Here is a 20,033-nt window from a genome sequence, read left to right as displayed (position 1 = left end):
CAGTTAGAATCGAACATTGAACAACTGATTGGTTTAAGACTGGGAAAGAAGCTTGACAAGGCTGTGTATCTTCACCTCATTTATGTAACTTATATGCAGAATACAGCACGCAAAGTGCCAGGCTGGATGAGTCAAAAGCTGGAATTGAGGTTGCTAGGAGAAATATCAACAATCTCAGACATGCAAATGAAACCACTCTGATGACCGACAGTGAAGAGGAATTAAGAAGCCTCTTGATGAGGGTGAAAGAAGAGAGTGTAGAAGCTGGCATGAAGCTTAACGTTTTAAAAAAAAAGCTAAGATCTTGGCAGCTGGTCCCATCACTTCCTGGCACATACAGGGAGAAGAAATGGAAGCAATGTCAGATTTTATATTTTTGGGCTCAAAGATCACAGCAAATGCAGCCATGAAATTAAAAGAAGCTTGCCCCCTGGAAGGAAAGCTGTGGCAAATCTGAACAGTATACTGAAAAGCAGAGACATCACCTTACTAACTAAGGTCAGTATAGTAAAGCTATAGATTTTCCAATAGCAATGTGTAGCTAAAAGAGTTGGACTGTAAGGAAAGCTGAGCACTGCAGAATTGACACTTTTGAATTGTGGTTCTGGAGAAGACTTTTGAGAGTCCCTTGAACAGCAGAGAGATCAAATCAGTCAATACAGAAATTAATTCAGGCTGTTCACTGGAAGCTGAAATACTGATGCTGAAATTTAACTACTTTGGCCACATAATGAGAAGACAGGACTCATTGGGAAAGACACTGATGTTGGGAAAGATTGAAGGCAAAAGGAAAAGGGGATGGCAGAAGATGAGATGGCTAGATAGTGTCGTGGAAGCAATGAGCATGAGGTTGAACGCACTTTGGGTGATAATGGAGGATAGAAGAGCCTGGTGCTGTAGTAAACGGAGTCACTAAGAGTCGTACACCACTGAACGAATGAATAACAGCAAAAGGAAGCACCTTGCTGCCCTCATTCGAGTTCAAGTCCGTCCCCTAAGCCAGACGAATGCTGTCCTAAATTCTGAGAAATGGAAGATATGGCTGTTGAGCCCACAGTGGTCTCTAGAAGATCATTGAGATTGAGTGAGGCCCTCTGAGACAAACGTTGTCCCAGTTTTCAAGGAAGGGGAGAGAGCAGTGCCTGGAAACCCTAGGCCGTTGACCTTAAGTTTAACTCCTGGTAGAATTCTAGAAGGCATTATTAAAGGGATGAACGCTAGAAAGGAAAATGATGAGCCCAAAGAGTCAAAAGCTTAGATTCATGTTGTCCTAGATCCAGAGCTTCGAGACCATTGAATCCAATACCCTGACTTTACTGATGAGGAAACTAAGTCAGAAAGAGGTTCAGTGACTTTCCCAGGGTCATACAGCTATAGATAGAATTTGAACCCATGTCTTCCTGGACCCTTGAGTCCAGTATCCACGACACCGTCACGCCACTTAATCCAGAGCAAGACAGATAATGTACATAAAGTGCTTTGCAAACCTCAGGCACTGTAGAAACTTGAGTGTTGTCAGGTCAGCTCAGACTCATCTCAGTTCCTTTTTATTGACAGGGTTACTGAGTCAGGAAAAGACTGTCGATCTAGATTTCAGCAGAGCACCTAGTGTTTCACAGTGCTCTTGTGGCTGGGCACTTGTGTGCCTTCCACACTAGCTGAAAGGCCAGACCCATCAAATGGTCATTATTGGTGTGCAGGCCACTTGGCAGGTCTTTAAGGCATGGTCCCAGGCCTTGGCATGTATTTTTCAGTGACTTGGATAAAGGCATGTTGGCAGACGGCGCTGCGCTTGCGGGACAAATCCTGCAGGACAGTCAGGATCAGAGGGTCTTGACAGACTAGAACATGAGGCTGAATCTTAGCAGATGAAATTTAATAGGGATTTACGTCAAGTTGTTTGTTTGTTTCAAAAAGTCAACTTCATGAGTCCCAAGGTGGAGGAGCTGTGGCTCATAATTTGTCTGCAAGAGAGTGAAATGTTTTTGTAGACTGAGATGAGTGACTGTTTGTTTCCTGGGCTGCTTGAAGAAGGGCTTCAGTTCCCAAGCTGCCCGCTTAAGGCCTCATGTGGAGAGCTGTGTTCCTTCCTGGGTGCTGCCTTCTAGAGCATACACTGGTCAGCTGGAGCATCTCCAGAAGAAACCGGCCGAGCTGGGGAATGATGCAGTTCAGTGGGTTTCGCAAGCATTTATTGAGCTATAAGATATAGCAAGGCCCCTTGCTAGGGTCTGGGTACACAATGACAAATACAATAGTCCCTGCCCTCAAGGAACTTACATTCTACTGGTTAGAAAACACCATGTATAAAGGTAAATATTAAGTAACTTCATGTCATCAGAATGACCTGCTTTATCTTTTACGCCCTCCTCTTGTTTGTTAGGAATTCTCCCCAGTTATAGTTGTAAAAGGTACCTCATCTTGTTCTTTTCAGTTTTTAAAAATAGGATAAGACCTTGTATATTCACTGTTCATATCCATTATGAGCTCATTGGAGCATATGGTGTAAGGTGTTGGTCTAAACCCTCTTTCTGCCAGATTGCCTTTCAGTTTTCTACGTGGTGCATGTTAGATAAGGAGTTCTTCTCCAAATAGTTTATACTTTCAGGTTTATTTCTGATTCTTGCTTATCTAGTATGTGGGGTAGGGGTGGGGATGGGGCAGTCCCGAACAAGTTAAATGATTACTGGGTCAGTTCGTGAAGTGCAGTTCTCCCTTTATTCCTGCTTTTTCATGATTTCCCTTGAGATCCTAGCCCTTTGTCCATCTAAATGAGTTTTGTTACTATTTTATTCATCTGTGCATTTATCTGTGGTTTACTTTTACATTTACATTTCACTGCAGGGTGGTCAGTCAGGCCTGTGGTCTTGCACTAGCTACGGCAGCCATATAGAGGTTAGATAGGAAAGGGATGATGTGAAGGGGAAGTCGGCCTTGTTCCGTGTGGTCTCGTAGGGTAGCACCAGTAAGCTGAAGAGTGGCTGGTGTCTGGAGTAGATTGGGCTGCCTCTGGGTGTTGTAGGCTCCCCATGGCTATTAGGAGAGGTGTGGTACAAGGGAGAAGTTGGACTACTCAGCCCTTGAGGCAGCTTTCACCGCCAAGATCTAGAAATTTTGTGAAAGAGGCCAGGAGCTGATATTTCTCCTTTTCCCCCAGAGCTGGAGCGTCAAATGAAGATGGAGAATCTCTTTGTGACCTGGCAGCAGAGGTCTGCCCAGTCCAACATGCCCATCAGTGTGAGCACCTCAGGGAATGGGGGTGAGAGGGCCTGAGGGCTCTCACCACTTGTGACCTCTTGGATGTATCTGAGCCCCTTCTATCTGAGCTCCTCATTTCTCCTCTCTTCCATGGACTTCTGGGGACAGCTACCCCTTGTCCCCATCTTCTTCTGACTCTGGATGGCTCCCCTGTTCCATGGATGCCAGGGATGATTCCCTCACCCCTCTTCTCCTGGCGGGGTGGCTCAGGGATGGTTCCCTCACCATCTCCTGGAGCAGCTCGCCTGCCCCCTTTTCTGATGTTTTCTCCCAGTATTGCCTCTTCTCCTGGGCCCCTGCTGGGCAGGTTACTGGCTCTAGGCTTCTTCTATCACCTTCTGACCTGAGCAAACCAATAGGACTTTGTGGGATTATACTAGGAGGGAGACAAACATGGTGTGGATACTGTAGGGAGTGTCCAGGCCTCCCTGGCCTCTCTGTCTGACTCAGTCCTCACTGGGATAGGAGGGGACAACTGCCTGACTCTTTCCATAAGAATTCTCCCTGGGTGTTTTCCCAACAGTTCCCCTCCCCTCAGGGCTGGCTCCTGTTGGGACACCTCAAGTGACCTTTATGTTCCTCCCTAGGCTGGGGAGCTGGAGACCCTGAAGCAGTCCTCGCGCCTGGTCCACTACTGTGCTACTGCCCTGCTCTTTGACCCAGCCTCCTGGCAACACGGACCCCCTGAGCCCACAGCACCCACTGAGGGAAAGGTGATTCCTGTCCCACCCCCACACGCCTCTGGCAGGGGATGAAGCAGAGGATGGAGTCCTGAGATGGGCCCCATCGTGTGGAGTGGGAGGGGGGAAGGGTCTCATCAGGGCCCAACAGGAGCTATGACCTCTGTCCTTCCCCACAGCGCCGCCATCGCTCTAATGAGTCAGGGGGTGGAGGCCGGGAGCCCACTCAGAGCTGTGAGGCTGGGGAGCTGCCCATCCCTGGGGCCCGAGAGGAACCGTGGCTCTGGGAGCTGAGCTCGACCTTCCTGCTGCAGTACGTCCAGTACCTCCAGAGCACAGGCTTCATTCTGGTGCAGCTGCGGCCCCCCTCGCCCACTCGCAGGTGAGCCCCCCCACACACATACACACACTGTCTGGAACGTCCACACAGACTCCCGAATGCAGGGCGGCCTCAGTCTCAGAGGGACACTTGCTTAGTCTCCTCATGTCTCCAAGCTTTTGTTTCCTCATCTTCATCCTTCCTCTGTCCTGAGCCTTAGATAAGCTGATCTCCATAACACAAATGGAGTTTAAAGGATTCTGTAAATGCTGGCTCTTATTGCTCAGCCCCTGGTCCCCCAGTGTGAGGCCATGCACCCCTTCATGCCATATCTGCATGTTTCCCATCTTCTTCTGGGCCTCAGACCATCCTACCTTGACCTTTCACTCACCTCCTGTTCCTTCAGTGAGCTTCTCTCTGGCTCCTGGCATGGAAAGGGGCTGTCCCCATTCATGATTTGTTTTCCCCTTGGCCTTCTACCCTGGCCACTCTATGCCCCACCTCCTGGCTCGTTCTCAAGTGGCCAGGCCCTGAGACCTTTAGTGCCAGGTCAGTATGGGTTCTTCTTGGGCCTTTGAGCTTTCTCATCTGAGGAGGAGGCAATGGGCTCCCCCAGTCCTTGAGACCCGGCTCATTTCTCAATTGAGAGTTATCTCCCTCATTCACTTATTACCCTAGGTAAGAAGCTTTCTGCTTTTTTTGTGTGTTTTTTTTTGGTGAGGCAATTGGGGTTAAGTGACTTGCCCAGGGTTACACAGCTAGTAAGTGTCAAGTGTCTGAGGCCGGATTTGAACTCAGGTCTTCCTGACTCCAATGCCGGAACACTATCCACTGTGCCACCTAGCTGCCCCTGGTAAGAAGCTTTTTGCCCGTGGCTCTGGGAATTCTCTGTGTCCCTCCCAGAAGCCCTCGCCCCTTCACTTGGCCCAGGATAGCATCCAAAGCCTACTGCTGCTAGGACAAGGCACACTTCGGGATTAAAACTATTTCTGTCCTAGATCTGGTTACCCTGGGCCCCCCTAGCCCAGCTCAAATGTTTGACAGAGGAGGAAACCAACCCACAAAGAGAAACGACATCCCCAGATCACACAGGGAGCAGAGCTGGAATTCAAACCCAGTGTTTGTTCCCTGTCTCCATGTTAGTTTCTTTGGCCCCAGGCACTGACCCTCCCATGGGAGACCTTCTGCTGAAGCTTATACTGCTTCTTTTCTCCAGTCCTGGGTCCAGCTCATGCCTTAACCCCTGGAGCAGTGTGGGAGAGCCAGCCAGACAAAATTTATTTATTTTGAGACAAAAATACATTTCTCTATTTTTTTTTTACTATATTTTTCAATGATTTATTTGAACAAAGAACCAATTGGCTTATTTCTGGTTTTCAAACACCACCACCCTAGTGACTCACTGAGCTGGCAACCCACCCACATCTTTGGATCCTTTTCAGATATTACAATCTGTCCAGCCATCCAGTCTCCACCATCTTCTACTTATGAAGTTGGTTTTTTGAACCCGAGTATAAGACATTTCTCTCTACTGCATAGCATCATTTCAGATTCAGCCTAATGTCTTGCCTTTTTTGTTCTTTTTTTTAATATTTTTTTTCTGATTACATGTAACAACCATTTTTCACATTTGTTTTTTAAATTTTAAGTTCCAGAATTCTCTCCCTCCCTGCCCTCCTCTCCCCCCTCCCCTCATTTCCCATTCCCTCCCCACTCCTTGAAACAATAAGCAATTTGATATAGGTTATACGTGTGCGATCATGCAAAACATAGTTCCATATTGGTCATGTTGTGAAAGAAAACACAGACCAAAAAAAACACACCCCCCCAAAAAAGTGAAAAATAGTATACTTCAGTCTGCATTTAGACTCCACTCCATCAGTTCTTTCTCTGGAGGTGGATAGAATTTTTTATCATGAGTCCTTTGAAATAGTCTTGTATCATTATATTACTGAGAATAGCTAAGTCATTCTCAATTGGTCATTATATAATATTGCTGGTACTATGTACAGTGTTCTCCTGCTTCTGCTCACTTCACTTTGCATCAGTTCATGTTTGCCTTTCCAGGTTTTTCTGAAATCATCCTTGCTTGCCATTTCTTATAGCACAATAGTGTCATATCACAATCATATACCACAATTGTTCAGCCATTCCCCAAATGATGGACATCCCTTCAATTTCCAATTCTTTGCCACAACAAAAAGAGCTGGCATAAGTATTTCTGTACAAATAGGTCCTTTTCCTTTTTAAAAAAAATCTCTTTGGGATATAGACCTACTAGTGGTATTCTGGGCTCAAAGGGTATGAACATTTTTATGGCCCTTTGGGCATAGTTCCAAATTGCTCTCCAGAATGCTTGGTTCAGTTCCCAGTTCCACCAGCAGTGCATTGGTGTCCCAGTTTTCCTACATCCCCTCCAACATTTATCATTTTCCTTTTGTATCCTGTTAGCCAATGTGATAGGTGTGAGGTGGTACCTCAGAGTTGTTTTAATTTGCATTTCTCTAATCAGTAGTGATTTAGAACATTTTTTCATATAACTATAGATAGCTTTGATTACTTCATCTGAAAACTTCCTGTTCATATCCTTTGACCATTTCTCAGTATACTTATAAATTTGACTCAGTTCTCCATATATTTGAGAAATGAGGCCTTTATCAGAAATACTTGCTGTAAAAATTGTTTCCCAGCTTTCTGCTTTCCTTCTAATTTTGACTGCATTGGTTTTGTTTCTGCAAACCCTTTTTAATTTAATATAATCAGAATCATCCACTTTGCATCTCATCATGATCTCTCTCTCTCTGTCTCTCTCTTGTTTGGTCATAAATTCTTCCCCTCTCCTGTCATATTCTTTTTGTGTAAAGCTCTGTCATCCATGGTGTTAGCTGTTCCTCTCAGCACTGTGTCAGATGCACGTTTAATGACTATGCCATCTACGCCTTTATCCAAATCATTGGACAGACACGGGGCCAAGCACAGACCCCCGGGGCACTCCATTGGAGACTTCCTGCCAAGGTGACGTTGAACGTCCATCTAGTCAAGCAGTTCTAAATGCATCTGATTGTATTGTCTTCTAGTCCATTTCTCGCCACCTTTTTCATAAGAACAGTATGAGATACTTTATGAAAGCTTTGCCCAAATTTAGGAAAACTATAGCATTCCTCTGATCCATTAACTTAGTTACCCTGTCAAAAAAGATCATATTAGTCTGGTAGGCTGTTCTTAGTGAAGGTAGTATGGTGAAAAGAGACCTAGGATCTGTATGTAGTTAGTGGCCCTGGGTTTGAATCCTAGTTTATCTGTTTACTACCTGTTTGACCTCTGACAAACCACTTAATCTCTCTGGGTCTAGGGAGACAACAAGGTGTTCTGGGTCCATATCTCTAAAACTAGTTCACGAGTCCCACTCAGTAGTCAACCAGGGAACACAGATCAAAGAAAAGACATTTATGCAAACAGCATAGTAAAAAAAACAGTAATGGCCACAAAGCTTCTCTCCCATAAGCCTGGGGTGCTTCTCCCACAAATGCCTGCGGCATCGCTGGGAAGAATGGACACACTCATAGAGCTCGCAAGTGGAAGGCAGATGGGTAAGGGACACATGACCAACTCAGTCGTGCAGCACTGCCCTGATAATCTGTGTCCTTGCTTTATTCCTTTTGGGCTTACGTGTCTGCTCGAGGTCCCACTGTTCTCTGCTCGACAGAGTGTTACTTCCTAAAGAATTGCTCCACTACAAGATGCCTTCGCCGGAAGAGGAAGAGATTGCCTCGGCTCTCTTCTCTACTGCCGGGGTGACTCAGCTTGCTCATATTTTTTAATGCCTCCAGCCAACCGCCCTCTAATTCATCAGATCATTGAATCAGAATAGATTGGAGCTCAGAGGCCATCTGGAGACCATCTAGGCCTAACCCTTGTTCACAAATGAAGCCAGAACCCAGGAGCCCGAGAGATCATTTGGTTTGCCCAGGGCCGTAGAGTCATGCAGTGGCAGAGCTGGATTTTGAGCCCAGCTCTGATTTAAATATAACACGCTGCTTCCCTTCTGTCAAGTTGATTGAAAACACCTTTACATCAAGGAAGGGTGGTGAGTGTGTCTAGACCCCTCCGAACACTTGGTCACCGGGTCACCCGCCTCCCGTCCATTACTGCTTGCACGTAGATGAGGTCTCATCACCCACAGTTTTGGGGAATGTGGCCACTCGGTGTCTCAAAGGGGCTGAACCTCAGCAGCTCCTGGTCTCTTTTACCTCTACCTGAAATCCTGTGATTTCATCAAGTGAGTGGAGGAGACTGGAGGCAGCCACCCTTCCCTCAGACTTCATTCCCTAAACCTGGAAGCTGCAGCCCCCTTTCAGAGTGACCAGGACCCCTTCCCAGGTACATGAACTTATAGTAAACTGAACATGTGGGTCAAGTCCCCCACTGATCCATGCACACACTGGCATTCTTCCACGTGCTGCCTTCCTCCACCTCTTGTCCATCTACACTGAGGTTCCTGCCATTCAGAGAAGAGGTCAGTAGGTGTCTCACCCATCTCTCCAACCTCTGCCACCCCCTCCCCCTGCTCTGTTTCAGCACCAGCCGGCTCCGGGCCATGGCCATTCTAGGCACCGAGGGTCGAGGTTCTTTCTCCTGCCCCAAGACCAAGACAGATGGGAGCCCAAAGGTGAGTCTCCCCACCGCCACCCTCCCCCCATCCTCCAGAGAACTTGGGCTGCCCAGCTGAGAGCCTCACTCTTGCCTCCTTTTCCCTCAGAGTGCCAGCTCCCCCATCACCACCTACTATCTGCAGCGGGCTCTGCCTGGAGGCATTGTACTCATGGAACTGGCTTTCCAGGTGAGTGCTGGGCACAGCTTGCTGTCCCCCACCCCCAGTCTGCTTTGGCCTGTCCTAGTCTCTGTCGTCAAACTGAAAGTGGATTAGCAAAGGGAGGACACAGCATGGAGCCTTACCCAGCCCTCCCAGGTGAACAGCTGTTGTGGACAACTCACACACAGGTTGGAGCCTTTTGTCTTTGTACTCTGAGTCCGCAGGATGGGGCCTGGTGCCGAGTAGTAAGCACAGTGCATGGGAGGGCACAGGTGAGCTCCAGGTGAGATGGAAAGAGAGAGCAGTCAGGGAAGGCTCCTTAGAGGAGGCATGCCTGAGCTCAGCTGCAGAAGATAAGGTGTCCAAGAGGCAGGCTTTGGCCATCAACAGCAATCTGTGAAACACCTATTATAGCCAGGCACTGTGTCGGCACAGGAGATAATGAGACAAAAATTAAACTTTTTGTTTGTAAGCACCTTTGGGGCAGTTAGGTGGCACAGTGGATAGAGCACCAGGCCTGGAGTCAGGAAGACTGATCTTTGTGAGTTCAAATCTGGCCTCAGACACTTAGTGTGACCCTGGGTAAGTCACTTAACCCTGTTTGCCTCAGTTTCCTTATCTGTAAAATGAGCTGAAGAAGGAACCACTCCAATATCTTTGCCAAGAAAACCCCAGATAGGGTCATGAAGAGTCAGATGCGACTGAACAACAACGACGACGACAATGAGGACCTTACATTCTGTATATATTCTTGTATGATCGTGTCCAACTCTTCATAAGCCCATTTGGGACAGAGTTCCAGGAGTAGGGCACAGCCAGTGCAAGGGTACAGAGATGGGAGATGGGGCATTGTGTGCGAGGAACAGTAAGGAAGTTAGTGTCGCTGAATCATAATCTACATGGAGGAGAGTAAAGTATAAGAAGAGTGAAAGGTTAGGGAGGGCGTTTAAAGGCAGAGGATTTTATATTTGTTCCTGGAGGTGATAGGGAGCCATGAGAGTTTACTGAGGAGGGGTGGGGGAGGCGATCAGACCTGAGCTTTAGGAAAATCCCTTTGGTGGCTGAATGGAGGGTGGAGGGCAGTGGGGAGAGATCGAGGCAGGCAGACATCCCCCCCCCCCCCCCCCCCGCAGCAGTCATTGCCATGGCCCAGGCTTTTGAGGCAGTGAAGGCCTGTACCAGGGTGGAAGCTGTGTCAGAGGAGAGAAGGGGCAGGGGGGTGGGGGTGGGAGATGGCAAACCTGGGTGACTGAGAGAAGGGTGTAGCCCTGGCTGGTAATAGAAGTTGGGAAGAAGAAAAGGTTCTTGGGGAAAGAGAGCGAGTTCAGTTTTGGGAGTGTTTGGCTCAAGATGTGTGGAACATCTAATTGGAGATGCCCAGCGGGCAGTTAGAGATTTGAGTCTGCAGATTTGGGGAGAGATTAGGCCTGGACCAGTCAATCTTTGGATCATCGGCATAGAGATGATAAGTGAATCCTTGGGAGCTGATGCCATCACCAAGTGAAATAGTGTAGAGGGAAAAGAGGGCCCAGCATGGAACCCCGGGGGCCACCCGCAGTTAGCAGGTGTGAGATGGGTGAGGACGTAGCAGAGGAGGCGGAGAGGGAGGAGGAGGAGGAGAGAGAGCCAGGGCCTGAACACCTGGAGACGAGAGAGGCTCAAGGATAGGGTCATCCATGGCGTCAGAGACGCAAAGGAGGATGAGGGAGAAAAGGGCTGGGTTTGGCGGGTAGCTAGCAGGAATGTCAGAGGCAGTGGAGGGCTTTTTGAGAACCTGGGAGACATGGGGGTGTTTGGAGACAGTGTGAAAGTAGCTCGTCTAGAGGGAGAGATGGAAGATCAGTGAGATCCCGGGGATGATGGGGTGGACGATCTCCAAGATCACAGGGGCCACCCTTCCAGAGTCGGGGAGAGAATAGGGGATGGTGCCAGGGGGGTGGGGTTGTGAGCTGAGAGAGACGTGGGGGGGAGGGGTGACATGGGACTCAAAAGAGGGAGCCCTAATTGGGAAGAGAAGAGAGTGTAGCCTAGGAAGGGTAGCCGGCTGATAAAATGAATATAACATTGGACCTGGAGACAGGAAGACCTGAGTTCAAATACAGCCTCAGACATTTACTAGCTTTGTGACCCTGGACAATTTGCTTCAACATTCTGTGCCTCAGTTTCACCATCTATAAAATGGGACTAATAACATCCCAAGATTGATGTGAGGACCACTTGAGATAACATACGTCAAGCATTTTGCAAGCCTTAAAGCACTCAGTAATTGCTGGCTGTTACTAGCCAGAGCAGAAGTGATGACCTGGGAAAGAGCTGAGGGTGGAGGGACTGAAGGTCCCAGGGAGGACAAAGCACCGGAGTGATAAAAGGCTTACATTGGCCCAAAGGATGCTGTCGTGGCGTGGCAGGAGACACATGAGGGCAGAAAGTGAGCAGAGGGCACCGTACGAGGGTAGCAGGGTAAGCAGAGGGCACCGGGAGCTGGCCCTGAACGCCTCATGGGCTCCCAGGGGATGGGCTCCATACTCTGCACTGGGTAACGGACATGTTCTCAGGAGGCAGCAGTGATGGGAGATGGCAGGAGGCAGGGTCGAGGCTGGGCAGTGGAAGTGGCCGTGGGGAGTCCCTGCCCCAACTCACTGTGTTAGAGGCACAACAGAGTATGGAGAGAATGCCTGGGGATGCCTCGGCACCTGGGAGGAGCTGCCAGATAGAAGAGGTCAGAAATCAAGGGAAGTTTGTTCAGGACAGAGCAGGGTGAGCAGAGGCAGAGTGGAAAGAAACATGAGGAGGGGCTGGGCCTTTGCTGTGGGGGCGGCCTGTGGCGGCAGAAAGACACCAATTCAGGGGAGCAGAAATAGACCGCTTTGGCTGGGGTGGGGTGTGAGAGATGGGGAGTCATCGGAAATAAAGCTGGGAAGAGGCCCTGAAGTCAGATTCTGGAGGGCAATGAAGTGCTGGGCCAGGCCGTGTGTTTGATAGGCGGCAGGGAAACAGCCTGGGCACACAACCCAGGCCCTAGAAAATAATTATGCAGCTGTGTTGGTTGGAAAGAGGGAATGCAGTTGGGGTAAGTCAGGCAGGAGGTGAAGAGGACCTGAAATAAGGTCATAGCTGCGTGAGTGGGGGGAGGAGACAGATGGAGAGGACTCAGACTCATTGGATGGGGGGAGGGGTGGGGACGAGGGGAGAGTCCAGAGAGACTGGAGGTCTGGGGACAGACATGGGGAGGGCACAGACGTGGTCCTCAACCCCTGCCTTCTCGGCTCCTCCCAGGGCTGTTACTTCTGTGTGAAGCAGTATGCATTGGAGTGTTCCCGCATCCCCATGGGGCAGGCTGTCAATTCCCAGGTACAGTGGGCAGCAAGGGGGCGGGGGGAGGGAGAAGGGGAAGGTTCTTTTTTCTGCCTGGTTCTGGAAGCGAGGTGTTACGAGCAGAGAGCAAGCCAAGCTCCCTTCCCTTAGCCCCTCAAAGATGGAGTGAGGGCCAGGAATACGCAAGATGCTGACCAGTTATTAGTCACTTCCTGTGTGCCAAGCACTGTGCCAGGCACTGGGGAAACAGGCAGAGGATGTACCTCCAGAGCTTATGTTCTAAGGTGCCTAGGAAAGGCCTTCTTCAGAGAGCTCCATCCCTGGCCAGCCACCATTCTCAGACACTTTTCTTAGCCAACTATTCACACTCCAAGTCAGTTTTTTTTTAAATTTTCACATTAGTCATGTTGTAAGGAAGAATTAGAACCAATAGAAGGAACCACAAGAAAGAGGAAAAGAAAAAAAAAGTGCAAATAGTGTGCTTCGATCTGCATTGAAAAGCCATAGTTCTTTCTTTGGATGCGAATAGCAGTTTCTATCATGAGTCTTTTGGAGATGTCTTAGATTCTTGCATTGCTGAGAAGGGCTAAGTCTATCAAAGTCAGTCATCACACGATGTTGTTACTGGATGCATTGTTCTCCTGGTTCTGCTCACTTCACAGCATCAGATCATACAAGTCTTTCCAGGCTTTTCTGAAGTCAGCCTGCTCATCATTTCTTACAGCACAATAGTATTCCATCACATTCATATACCATAGCTTGTTCAGCCATTCCCCAATTGATGGGCATCCCCTCGGTTTCCAATTCTTTGCCACCACAAAAAAAGCTGCTACAAATATTTTTGTCCATGTGGGTCCTTTTCCCATTTGTGTGATCTCTTTGGGATATAGCCCTAGAAGTGCTATTGCTGGGTCAAAGGGTATACACATTTTTATAGCCCTTTGTGCATAGTTCCAAATTGCTCTCCAGAATGGTATCATTTCACAACTCCACCAGCAATGCATTAGTGTTCCAATTTTCCCACATCTTCTCCAACATTTATCATTTTCCTTTTTTGTCATGTTGGCCAATCTGATAAGTGTGATGTGGTACCTCAGAGTTGTTTGGATTTGCATTTCTCTAATCAATCATGATTTAGAGTATTTTTTCATATGACTGTAGATAGCTTTAATTTCTTCACCTGAGAACTGCCTGTTCGTATCCTTTGACTGTTTATCGATTGGGGAATGACCCCAAGTCAGGTTTTTATCTTCCCTCCCACAAGCATCAGGGAGGGAGACTCACCTTGTACGTCATGCTCAAAACTTCCCAGCCCTGGGGGGCACTTTCTGAGTTCCCTCCCACAGTATCATTTGGCCCCGTCATCAGAAGTGGGTCCTGAGGCTCTGTCGTGACACGTTGTGAAGGTCCTCTGCCCTACCCCATCAGGACAGGCCAGCAGAGGCCGGCCTCAGTGCCCCTGAGCAGGGCACGTCCAGCACCCTATTCTTCTCACGATGACCTGCTCTTCAGGAGCTCCGGCTCCAGCTGCTCAGCCTAAAACCCTATCCAAAGTCAGGTCCAGCCCCTTTCTGCCCTCCCCCTGAAGCCCTGATTCCATCAGAGTTTGCTTAGGAACCTTCCATCATGCCTGAGTAACCTGGAGGGTGATGAGGTTTCCCAGTGGAGGCAGGGAATGTGGTCAGTTGGCTGGGGCAGGAATCTGAGCATCACATTCCCTCCATGTGCCTGGCTCTCCATTGGCTTGAGACTCACCTCTGAGGCCTTGCAGTGAGGCCCAGCCCCCACGCCTGACGGGGCCTCCCCTCTCCATGGCTTCTCATGGGTCCTACGTCCCTTGCCAGGGACCTTCTCCTGGAGGCCATGTGAGCCCACCTGCCCCCCTCAAGTCATGCAGTGCTCCCCAGGGTTCTCTGCCCTCGTCCCCTCCCCTTCCTTGCTGTCAGCTGAGGGTCTCAGGAGTCATCCAGTCCCCTCCCCTCACTTTACAGACTGGGACAGTGAGGCCTGGCCATGCTGCAAGTCCTGGGAAATGAGCCAGGCTCTCTCCCTGACACTGGTCAGGCACTGTCTTCGGCCCAGGCCCCTGGCGTGGGCAGCAGGGTCACTGCCCTGTGCCCTCTTGCCCCCTGTCTCTCCTCAGCTCTCCATGCTGTTCACCGAAGAGTGTGACAAGGTTCGGGACCTGATGCATGTGCATTCCTTTAGCTATGACTTCCACCTGCGGCTGGCGCACCAGCACGTGCTGGGCTCCCACCTGGCCTTGCGCCAGGGCTACCACCTCACCAGCTTCCTGCGCTGCTTCCTCACTCACCACCCCGATGGCCCCAACTTTGGCCGCAACCACATCTACCAGGGTAAGAGTGGGGCTGGAGCTCAGGCCGCCCTTCTGCCAGGACCCCCAGCTGCAGCCGCCCACTCCCCTCGGTCCCCTCTGCTCTGCAGGGACCATGGAGCTCCCCACCCAGCTCATCGCCGCACACCAGCTCTACAATTACGTGGCCGACCACGCCAGCACCTACCACCTGAAGCCGCTGCGCATGGCCCGCCCTGGCGGGGGCCCGGAACACAATGAATACGCCCTGGTGTCTGTGTGGAACAGGTGAGGCTGCCCCAGGGTCGCCCAGCCGGGGGCCTGGCAGGTCCTGCTCCCTGAGGCTCACCTGGCTCAGGTTTCCAGGAGCCCCCACCATTGTGGCAGGGCCCTGGCCTAATGTGAGGCTGCTATGCTGTCTGCCCCTCGTAATGCTTGGTCCCTTCCCCCATGTGTGGGGAGGCAGCCCTCCCACTCCCTCCCCCCATGCCTCCTGGGCCAGGGAGGGCAGCAGCCTAGCATGGACCCATCCATCCTTGTAGTCCGGGCGTCTACCAAGACTCGGAGGGCCTTCGCCACCAGGACGACTTTGATGTGTCCCTGCTGGTATGTCACTGCGCTGCACCCTTCGAGGAGCAGGGGGAGGCAGAGAGACACGTGCTCCGGTAAGCCTGGCTGGGAGGCTGGAGACTAGCCTGGGGGTCAGGGAGCCCCCAGGCCAGGCCTCACGGCCTGCCCATGTCTGTGCCCCCCCCAGCCTGCAGTTCTTCGTGGTGCTCACCAGCCAGCGGGAGCTCTTCCCCCGACTCACAGCTGACATGCGCCGCTTCCGGAAGTCCCCTCGCCTCGCCCCTGAACCGGAAGGTCCCAGTGGGTCAAGAGGGGGCCCTGGCGAGGTGGGGGGAGGCCTGCAAGGGTCTGACCTCACCCCTGAGCCAGGCTCAGCAGCCCCCCTGTTCCCGCCTCTTGCCGCTGAGGTGGGCATGGCACGGGCGCTGTTGGCACAGCTGGTGCAGCAGGCGGGCAGTCACTGTCGCCGAGACACGCTCTGGAAGCGCCTCTTCCTGCTGGAGCCCCCTGGGGCTGACCGGCTGCGGCTGGGCGGGCGACTGGCCCTGGCAGAGCTGGAGGAACTGCTGGGAGCCGTGCACGCCAAGTCCATTGGGGACATTGACCCCCAGCTGGTGAGGCCCGGGCAGGAGGGAGCGGGAGGGGAGTGAGGGGGCCCCCGGCACAGGCCGAGCACATGGCTCCCTCTAGGACTGCTTCCTGTCCATGACGGTCTCCTGGTACCAGAGCCTCGTCAAAGTTCTCCTGAGCCGCTTCCCTCAGAGCTGCCGCCACTTCCAGAGCCCGGATTCAGGGACTCAGTACTTGGTGAGGAGTCCCCCGTGTCAGAGGCCCTCCCTCATCTGATAGAGGCTGAGCCGTCCTCTGGCAGTCCCTGCCATTCCCCCTCTAAGACCTGCCCCTAGGGTCAGTGAGCTGTCGTGCTGGGCTCAGAAGTCCTGTGTGGCCTGGGTCAGGGCGAGTCTGCAGAGCCCAGGGGTGACCAGGAAGGAGGGGAGGCCTGGGGGCTCAGGAAGTCCTCAAGCCGGCCCCTTCACCAGTAAGGATGGTGCTAGGGGCTACCGGGGGAAAGTAGTCTCAGCATCTCCTGGCCCTTGGCCAGGACATCATGGGCTGCACCTCGGGTGCAAAGGTACAGTCAGACTCCCGGGAGCAGCAGCCTGGGCCCCAGGCCTGCAGCTGACAGCAGGACCCCGCTCCTCTGGGGACACAGCATGGCGCCATGCACAGGAGCACCCAGAAGGCTCAGAAGGGGCTTCTGGACGGGGGCGGGTCAGGGCTGAGCCCTGAGCAAAGGTGGGGCTTCTGAGAGGACGAGAGGAGGAACAGGCCGTGCATTCCAGGCCGGGCCGAGTTCCAAGGAACAGCGAAGGAGGTCAGTGTGTCTGTCACAGGTTATGGGGAGAAGTGGGACATGAGCATGGAGACAGGTTGGGAAGGGCTTGAAGTGCTAAGCTCCTTCCTAGGGGTAATAGGGAGCCAGGGCAGATTCTTGAAGGAGTGACACAGTCAGAGATGTGCTAATACAGGAAGGTCATTGAGAATTATGTGGGGAATGGATTGGGGGGGGACCATTGGGAGGAGGCCACTCCCACCCCCGCTGACACATGAGAGGCATGAAGAGGCAGTGAGTTGAGAGCGGCAGGTGAGGGAGTGGGACGTGGGACATGGCAGAGTGAGGCGATCATGTGACATCATTGTCATGGCCTGCCAGTGCCATGGGAAGGAGGGAGCTGCGGAAAGGGGAGGAGAGATCCCAGGGGAGCCAGGAACCTGGTGTTGCCTCGAGGGCATCGGAAGAAGTTTCCCCCAGGGTGCCGAGCTGCTTTCAGAGAGAATGTGGGATCTGATCTGATCCAGTCTGACGATGCCCAGGAGGGACAAATGTCAAGTCCTGTGGTTGGGCCCAAAAGGCAGCTTGCCAAATTCAAGATGCGAGAGATGTGGCTAGAAAAAAGTTTATCTGAAAAAGAAGTAGTGGTCCAAGTGGAGAGCCAGCTCAGCAGCCCAGTCAGCAGAGTACTGAACAGCCCAGACAGCCGGTGCGACCTTGGCTCTGTGGAGGTGGTCACGCCGAGGGATATGCCTTGGTCAGCTCGCGGCTTGAGGATCCTGTGCCTTTCTGGGCTTCGTCTTTGAAGGAAGACGTTGGGTCCCCGGGGTCCAGCTGCAGTTGACTGAGGAGGGCTTGTAGCCATTCCCAGGACACTCTTGGCCACCAGTCCTTGCAGGGAGCCGTGCACATGAGACCCTCTGGGCCACTCCCTGAGGAGGGAGGAGCATTGAGCATTTGCCTCCTCTGAGGTGCCCTGAGGTCTGAGGGCTCCTGCCCTGGGAGCAGGAAATGGAGATGGAACAGGTGGGAGAGCACAGGGAGGACGGGCAGAGGAGTGGGGACCGGGGGCAGCCCGGGGTACGAGGGGACGACCTGGGCCTCGCTCTCACCCGCTCTGACCCCTGCCCCTTACATTGCGCAGGTGGTGCTAAACCAGAAGTTCACGGACTGCTTTGTGTTGGTGTTTCTTGATTCTCACTCAGGAAAGACGGTGAGCGGGCGTGGTGCCAGGGTGCCAGGGCTTGACGTCAAGGCTCCCGGTCTCCGCTCTGTTCACTCACAGCCTCTCTTGTCTCCCCAGTCGCTCACGGTGGTTTTCCGAGAGCCATTCCCTGTACAGCCCCAGAACAGTGAGAGCCCTCCTGCCCAGCTGGTCTCCACCTACCACCACCTGGAGTCTGTCATCAACACAGCCTGCTTCACCCTGTGGACTCGCCTTCTCTGAGGAAGGGGCTGTGCTCCCCAGACCTGCTGACCACCAGGAGTCCTCCCCAGAGCTGCCCCCATCCCTGACGACCACTGGGGGGGACGACCCTCCCCCCAGGGTCCCAGAACTCCTGACCACCTGGACTGAGGGGTCCCTATCCTGGTGACTACCACGGGCCAACCCCTGTCGGGGTCAGGCCTAGCAACGAAGGGGTGGTGCTCTGCTGGCCTCCAGGCTTCCACTTCTCAGGCAGGGGCTGGACCTCTTGAGCCCTGCACATGCCCACCCTGGCAGGAGAGGACTGGGCCCGCCGGCCACCATGTAATGCCCCTCCCTGACTCTTGGCTGGGCACTGTGGGAGATAGAAAAGAGAAGAAAGATTGACCAGAGCCCTGACAATAAAGGGCGTATCCTGCTGCTGTCCTCGTGGGGACCTGGGCCCCTTAGCCTTGGAGCTGCTCACGCTGAGGTCTCAGCGCTGGCTTGTCCCTTCTCCCTGCAGGCCCTCAGTGCTTTCTGGCCTCAGGGAAGTTTCCTGTGTTCATTGGATGGAAAGCCCCCATGTGTACTTGGGGACAGCCAGTGATTGTGGTAGCCCTGGCTAAGCCACTGTCTCTCAAGCTCAGTTTCTCCGTTAGTAAGATGGAGATCCACCTCATGGGGCTCCTGTGGGGAAAAGTGGGAACTTTGGGGGATCATGGCAAAGTTTCTCTGGTGCTCCCTGATTCCCAAGTGGACCCCAGGGCCAGGCTGCAGAATTCTCCAAGGCCTTACCTGCCTAGGCAGGGCAGGCATCTGAGGCCCATGGGGAGGGGTGGCCCTGCCGCCACCCCCGAGGCCATCCTGGGATTGGAGAGGCAGGCAGTAGTGATTGCCTGCTGTATGCAGTGGCTTGTCCTTGGGGGCCCAGGCAGGGTGTACCTGAGGCCTGACCAGGAAGGACATGAGCCGTCTCCAGCCTCCCTGCTACACTGCACGCTCACCTGTCATCCTTCCCTGCCCCCTCTGCTCTCACTCTCCTCTCTGCCTTCTTTGTCTTATTTCTGCCTGGAAAAGTTCGATTCCGGGACACTCCCAATAAAATACTGTGACCAAGGGTAAGTCAGTTCTCTCTGAGCCTCAGTTTTCTCACTGATAACATAAAGTTGAATTCAATCAGGGTTCCCCCCCCCCAAGATCAGCCTCCTTGACCTTGGTGATTCTTTGAAGCTAATTGCCCTCCTTGTTGGGCCCTGGAAGCCCTCCAGGTTGGTTTTCCACCCCTGCTTGCGGGGCTAAGCCCCCTGGACCTTGTTTGTAAACCTCCTCTGCCTCCATGGTAGAATTGTCCAGCCTCGGAAAGATGGATGAGAGGGCCTCCCTAGCCCAGCGCTGCCAATGTTCCGCACACCTTCCTCTCTGGTCCTGGGGTGGTGGCCAGCACTTCTCCCCACCCCCTCCAATCTTGTCAGACGCTCTGGAGTCAGGAGGGGGAGGCAGGCTGTCATTCAAGGCTTCTCTAAGGCATCCACTTGGGAGGGGCGGGGCACAGTACTCTGTTAAGAAACTCTCCATGACTCACACAGATCTCTGACCTCACCGCTGTTGGTCCTTCCACCAGTGCTGTTTGTACCTCATCCTACCCGCCTGTCCGGGGTGACTCGGCCAGGTCCCATCCTATTGGCCACAGGGGGCCCCAGACAGTGCAAGGATGGTGATGGAGTACAAGGGCTCCCTCCTTTGGCCCCAGGAGCAGCCCATCGTCTTTTTTGATTATTGAGGACAGCCTCTGCATGGTCTTATGGTCAGCCTATTATGTGCCAAGGTAGGGGCTTTCTCCCTTGTTAAATGCTCGGGACACACACAAAGCAACGCAAAAGACAGTTCTCCGTCTCGGCGAGCTTGTAGTCTAATGGGGCAGACAAGCTATGCAGAGGGTGATAGAGGGGTAATAGAGGAAAATCACTAGCATGGAGGGAGGGGGATCAGGAAAAGCTTCCTGTGGATGGTGGGATGTTAGCTG

General features: G+C 52.4%; 1 protein-coding gene across 2 annotated transcripts in view; it reads left to right on the top strand.

Moving 5' to 3' along the window:
* SZT2 (SZT2, KICSTOR complex subunit) overlaps positions 1-19,132 on the top strand; it is an 83,375-nt gene extending 64,243 nt beyond the window's left edge. For both annotated transcript variants that reach the window (XM_027838185.1, XM_027838184.1), the window contains 13 exons: positions 3,158-3,237; positions 3,846-3,971; positions 4,118-4,320; positions 8,836-8,926; positions 9,017-9,097; positions 12,347-12,421; positions 14,529-14,742; positions 14,831-14,987; positions 15,242-15,364; positions 15,457-15,883; positions 15,960-16,076; positions 17,747-17,815; positions 17,906-19,132. In XM_027838185.1, coding sequence (XP_027693986.1) covers positions 3,158-3,237; positions 3,846-3,971; positions 4,118-4,320; positions 8,836-8,926; positions 9,017-9,097; positions 12,347-12,421; positions 14,529-14,742; positions 14,831-14,987; positions 15,242-15,364; positions 15,457-15,883; positions 15,960-16,076; positions 17,747-17,815; positions 17,906-18,049 — 1,907 coding nt within the window. In that variant the 3' untranslated portion in view covers positions 18,050-19,132. The remainder of the gene's footprint in view (positions 1-3,157; positions 3,238-3,845; positions 3,972-4,117; positions 4,321-8,835; positions 8,927-9,016; positions 9,098-12,346; positions 12,422-14,528; positions 14,743-14,830; positions 14,988-15,241; positions 15,365-15,456; positions 15,884-15,959; positions 16,077-17,746; positions 17,816-17,905) is intronic.
* The last annotated feature ends 901 nt before the right edge of the window (positions 19,133-20,033 follow it).

This window comes from Vombatus ursinus, unplaced genomic scaffold (assembly GCF_900497805.2).
Source record: "Vombatus ursinus unplaced genomic scaffold, bare-nosed wombat genome assembly UNPS02014825.1, whole genome shotgun sequence".
Taxonomy (NCBI): Eukaryota; Metazoa; Chordata; class Mammalia; order Diprotodontia; family Vombatidae; genus Vombatus; species Vombatus ursinus.
This window is presented reverse-complemented; position numbering and strand designations above follow the sequence as displayed.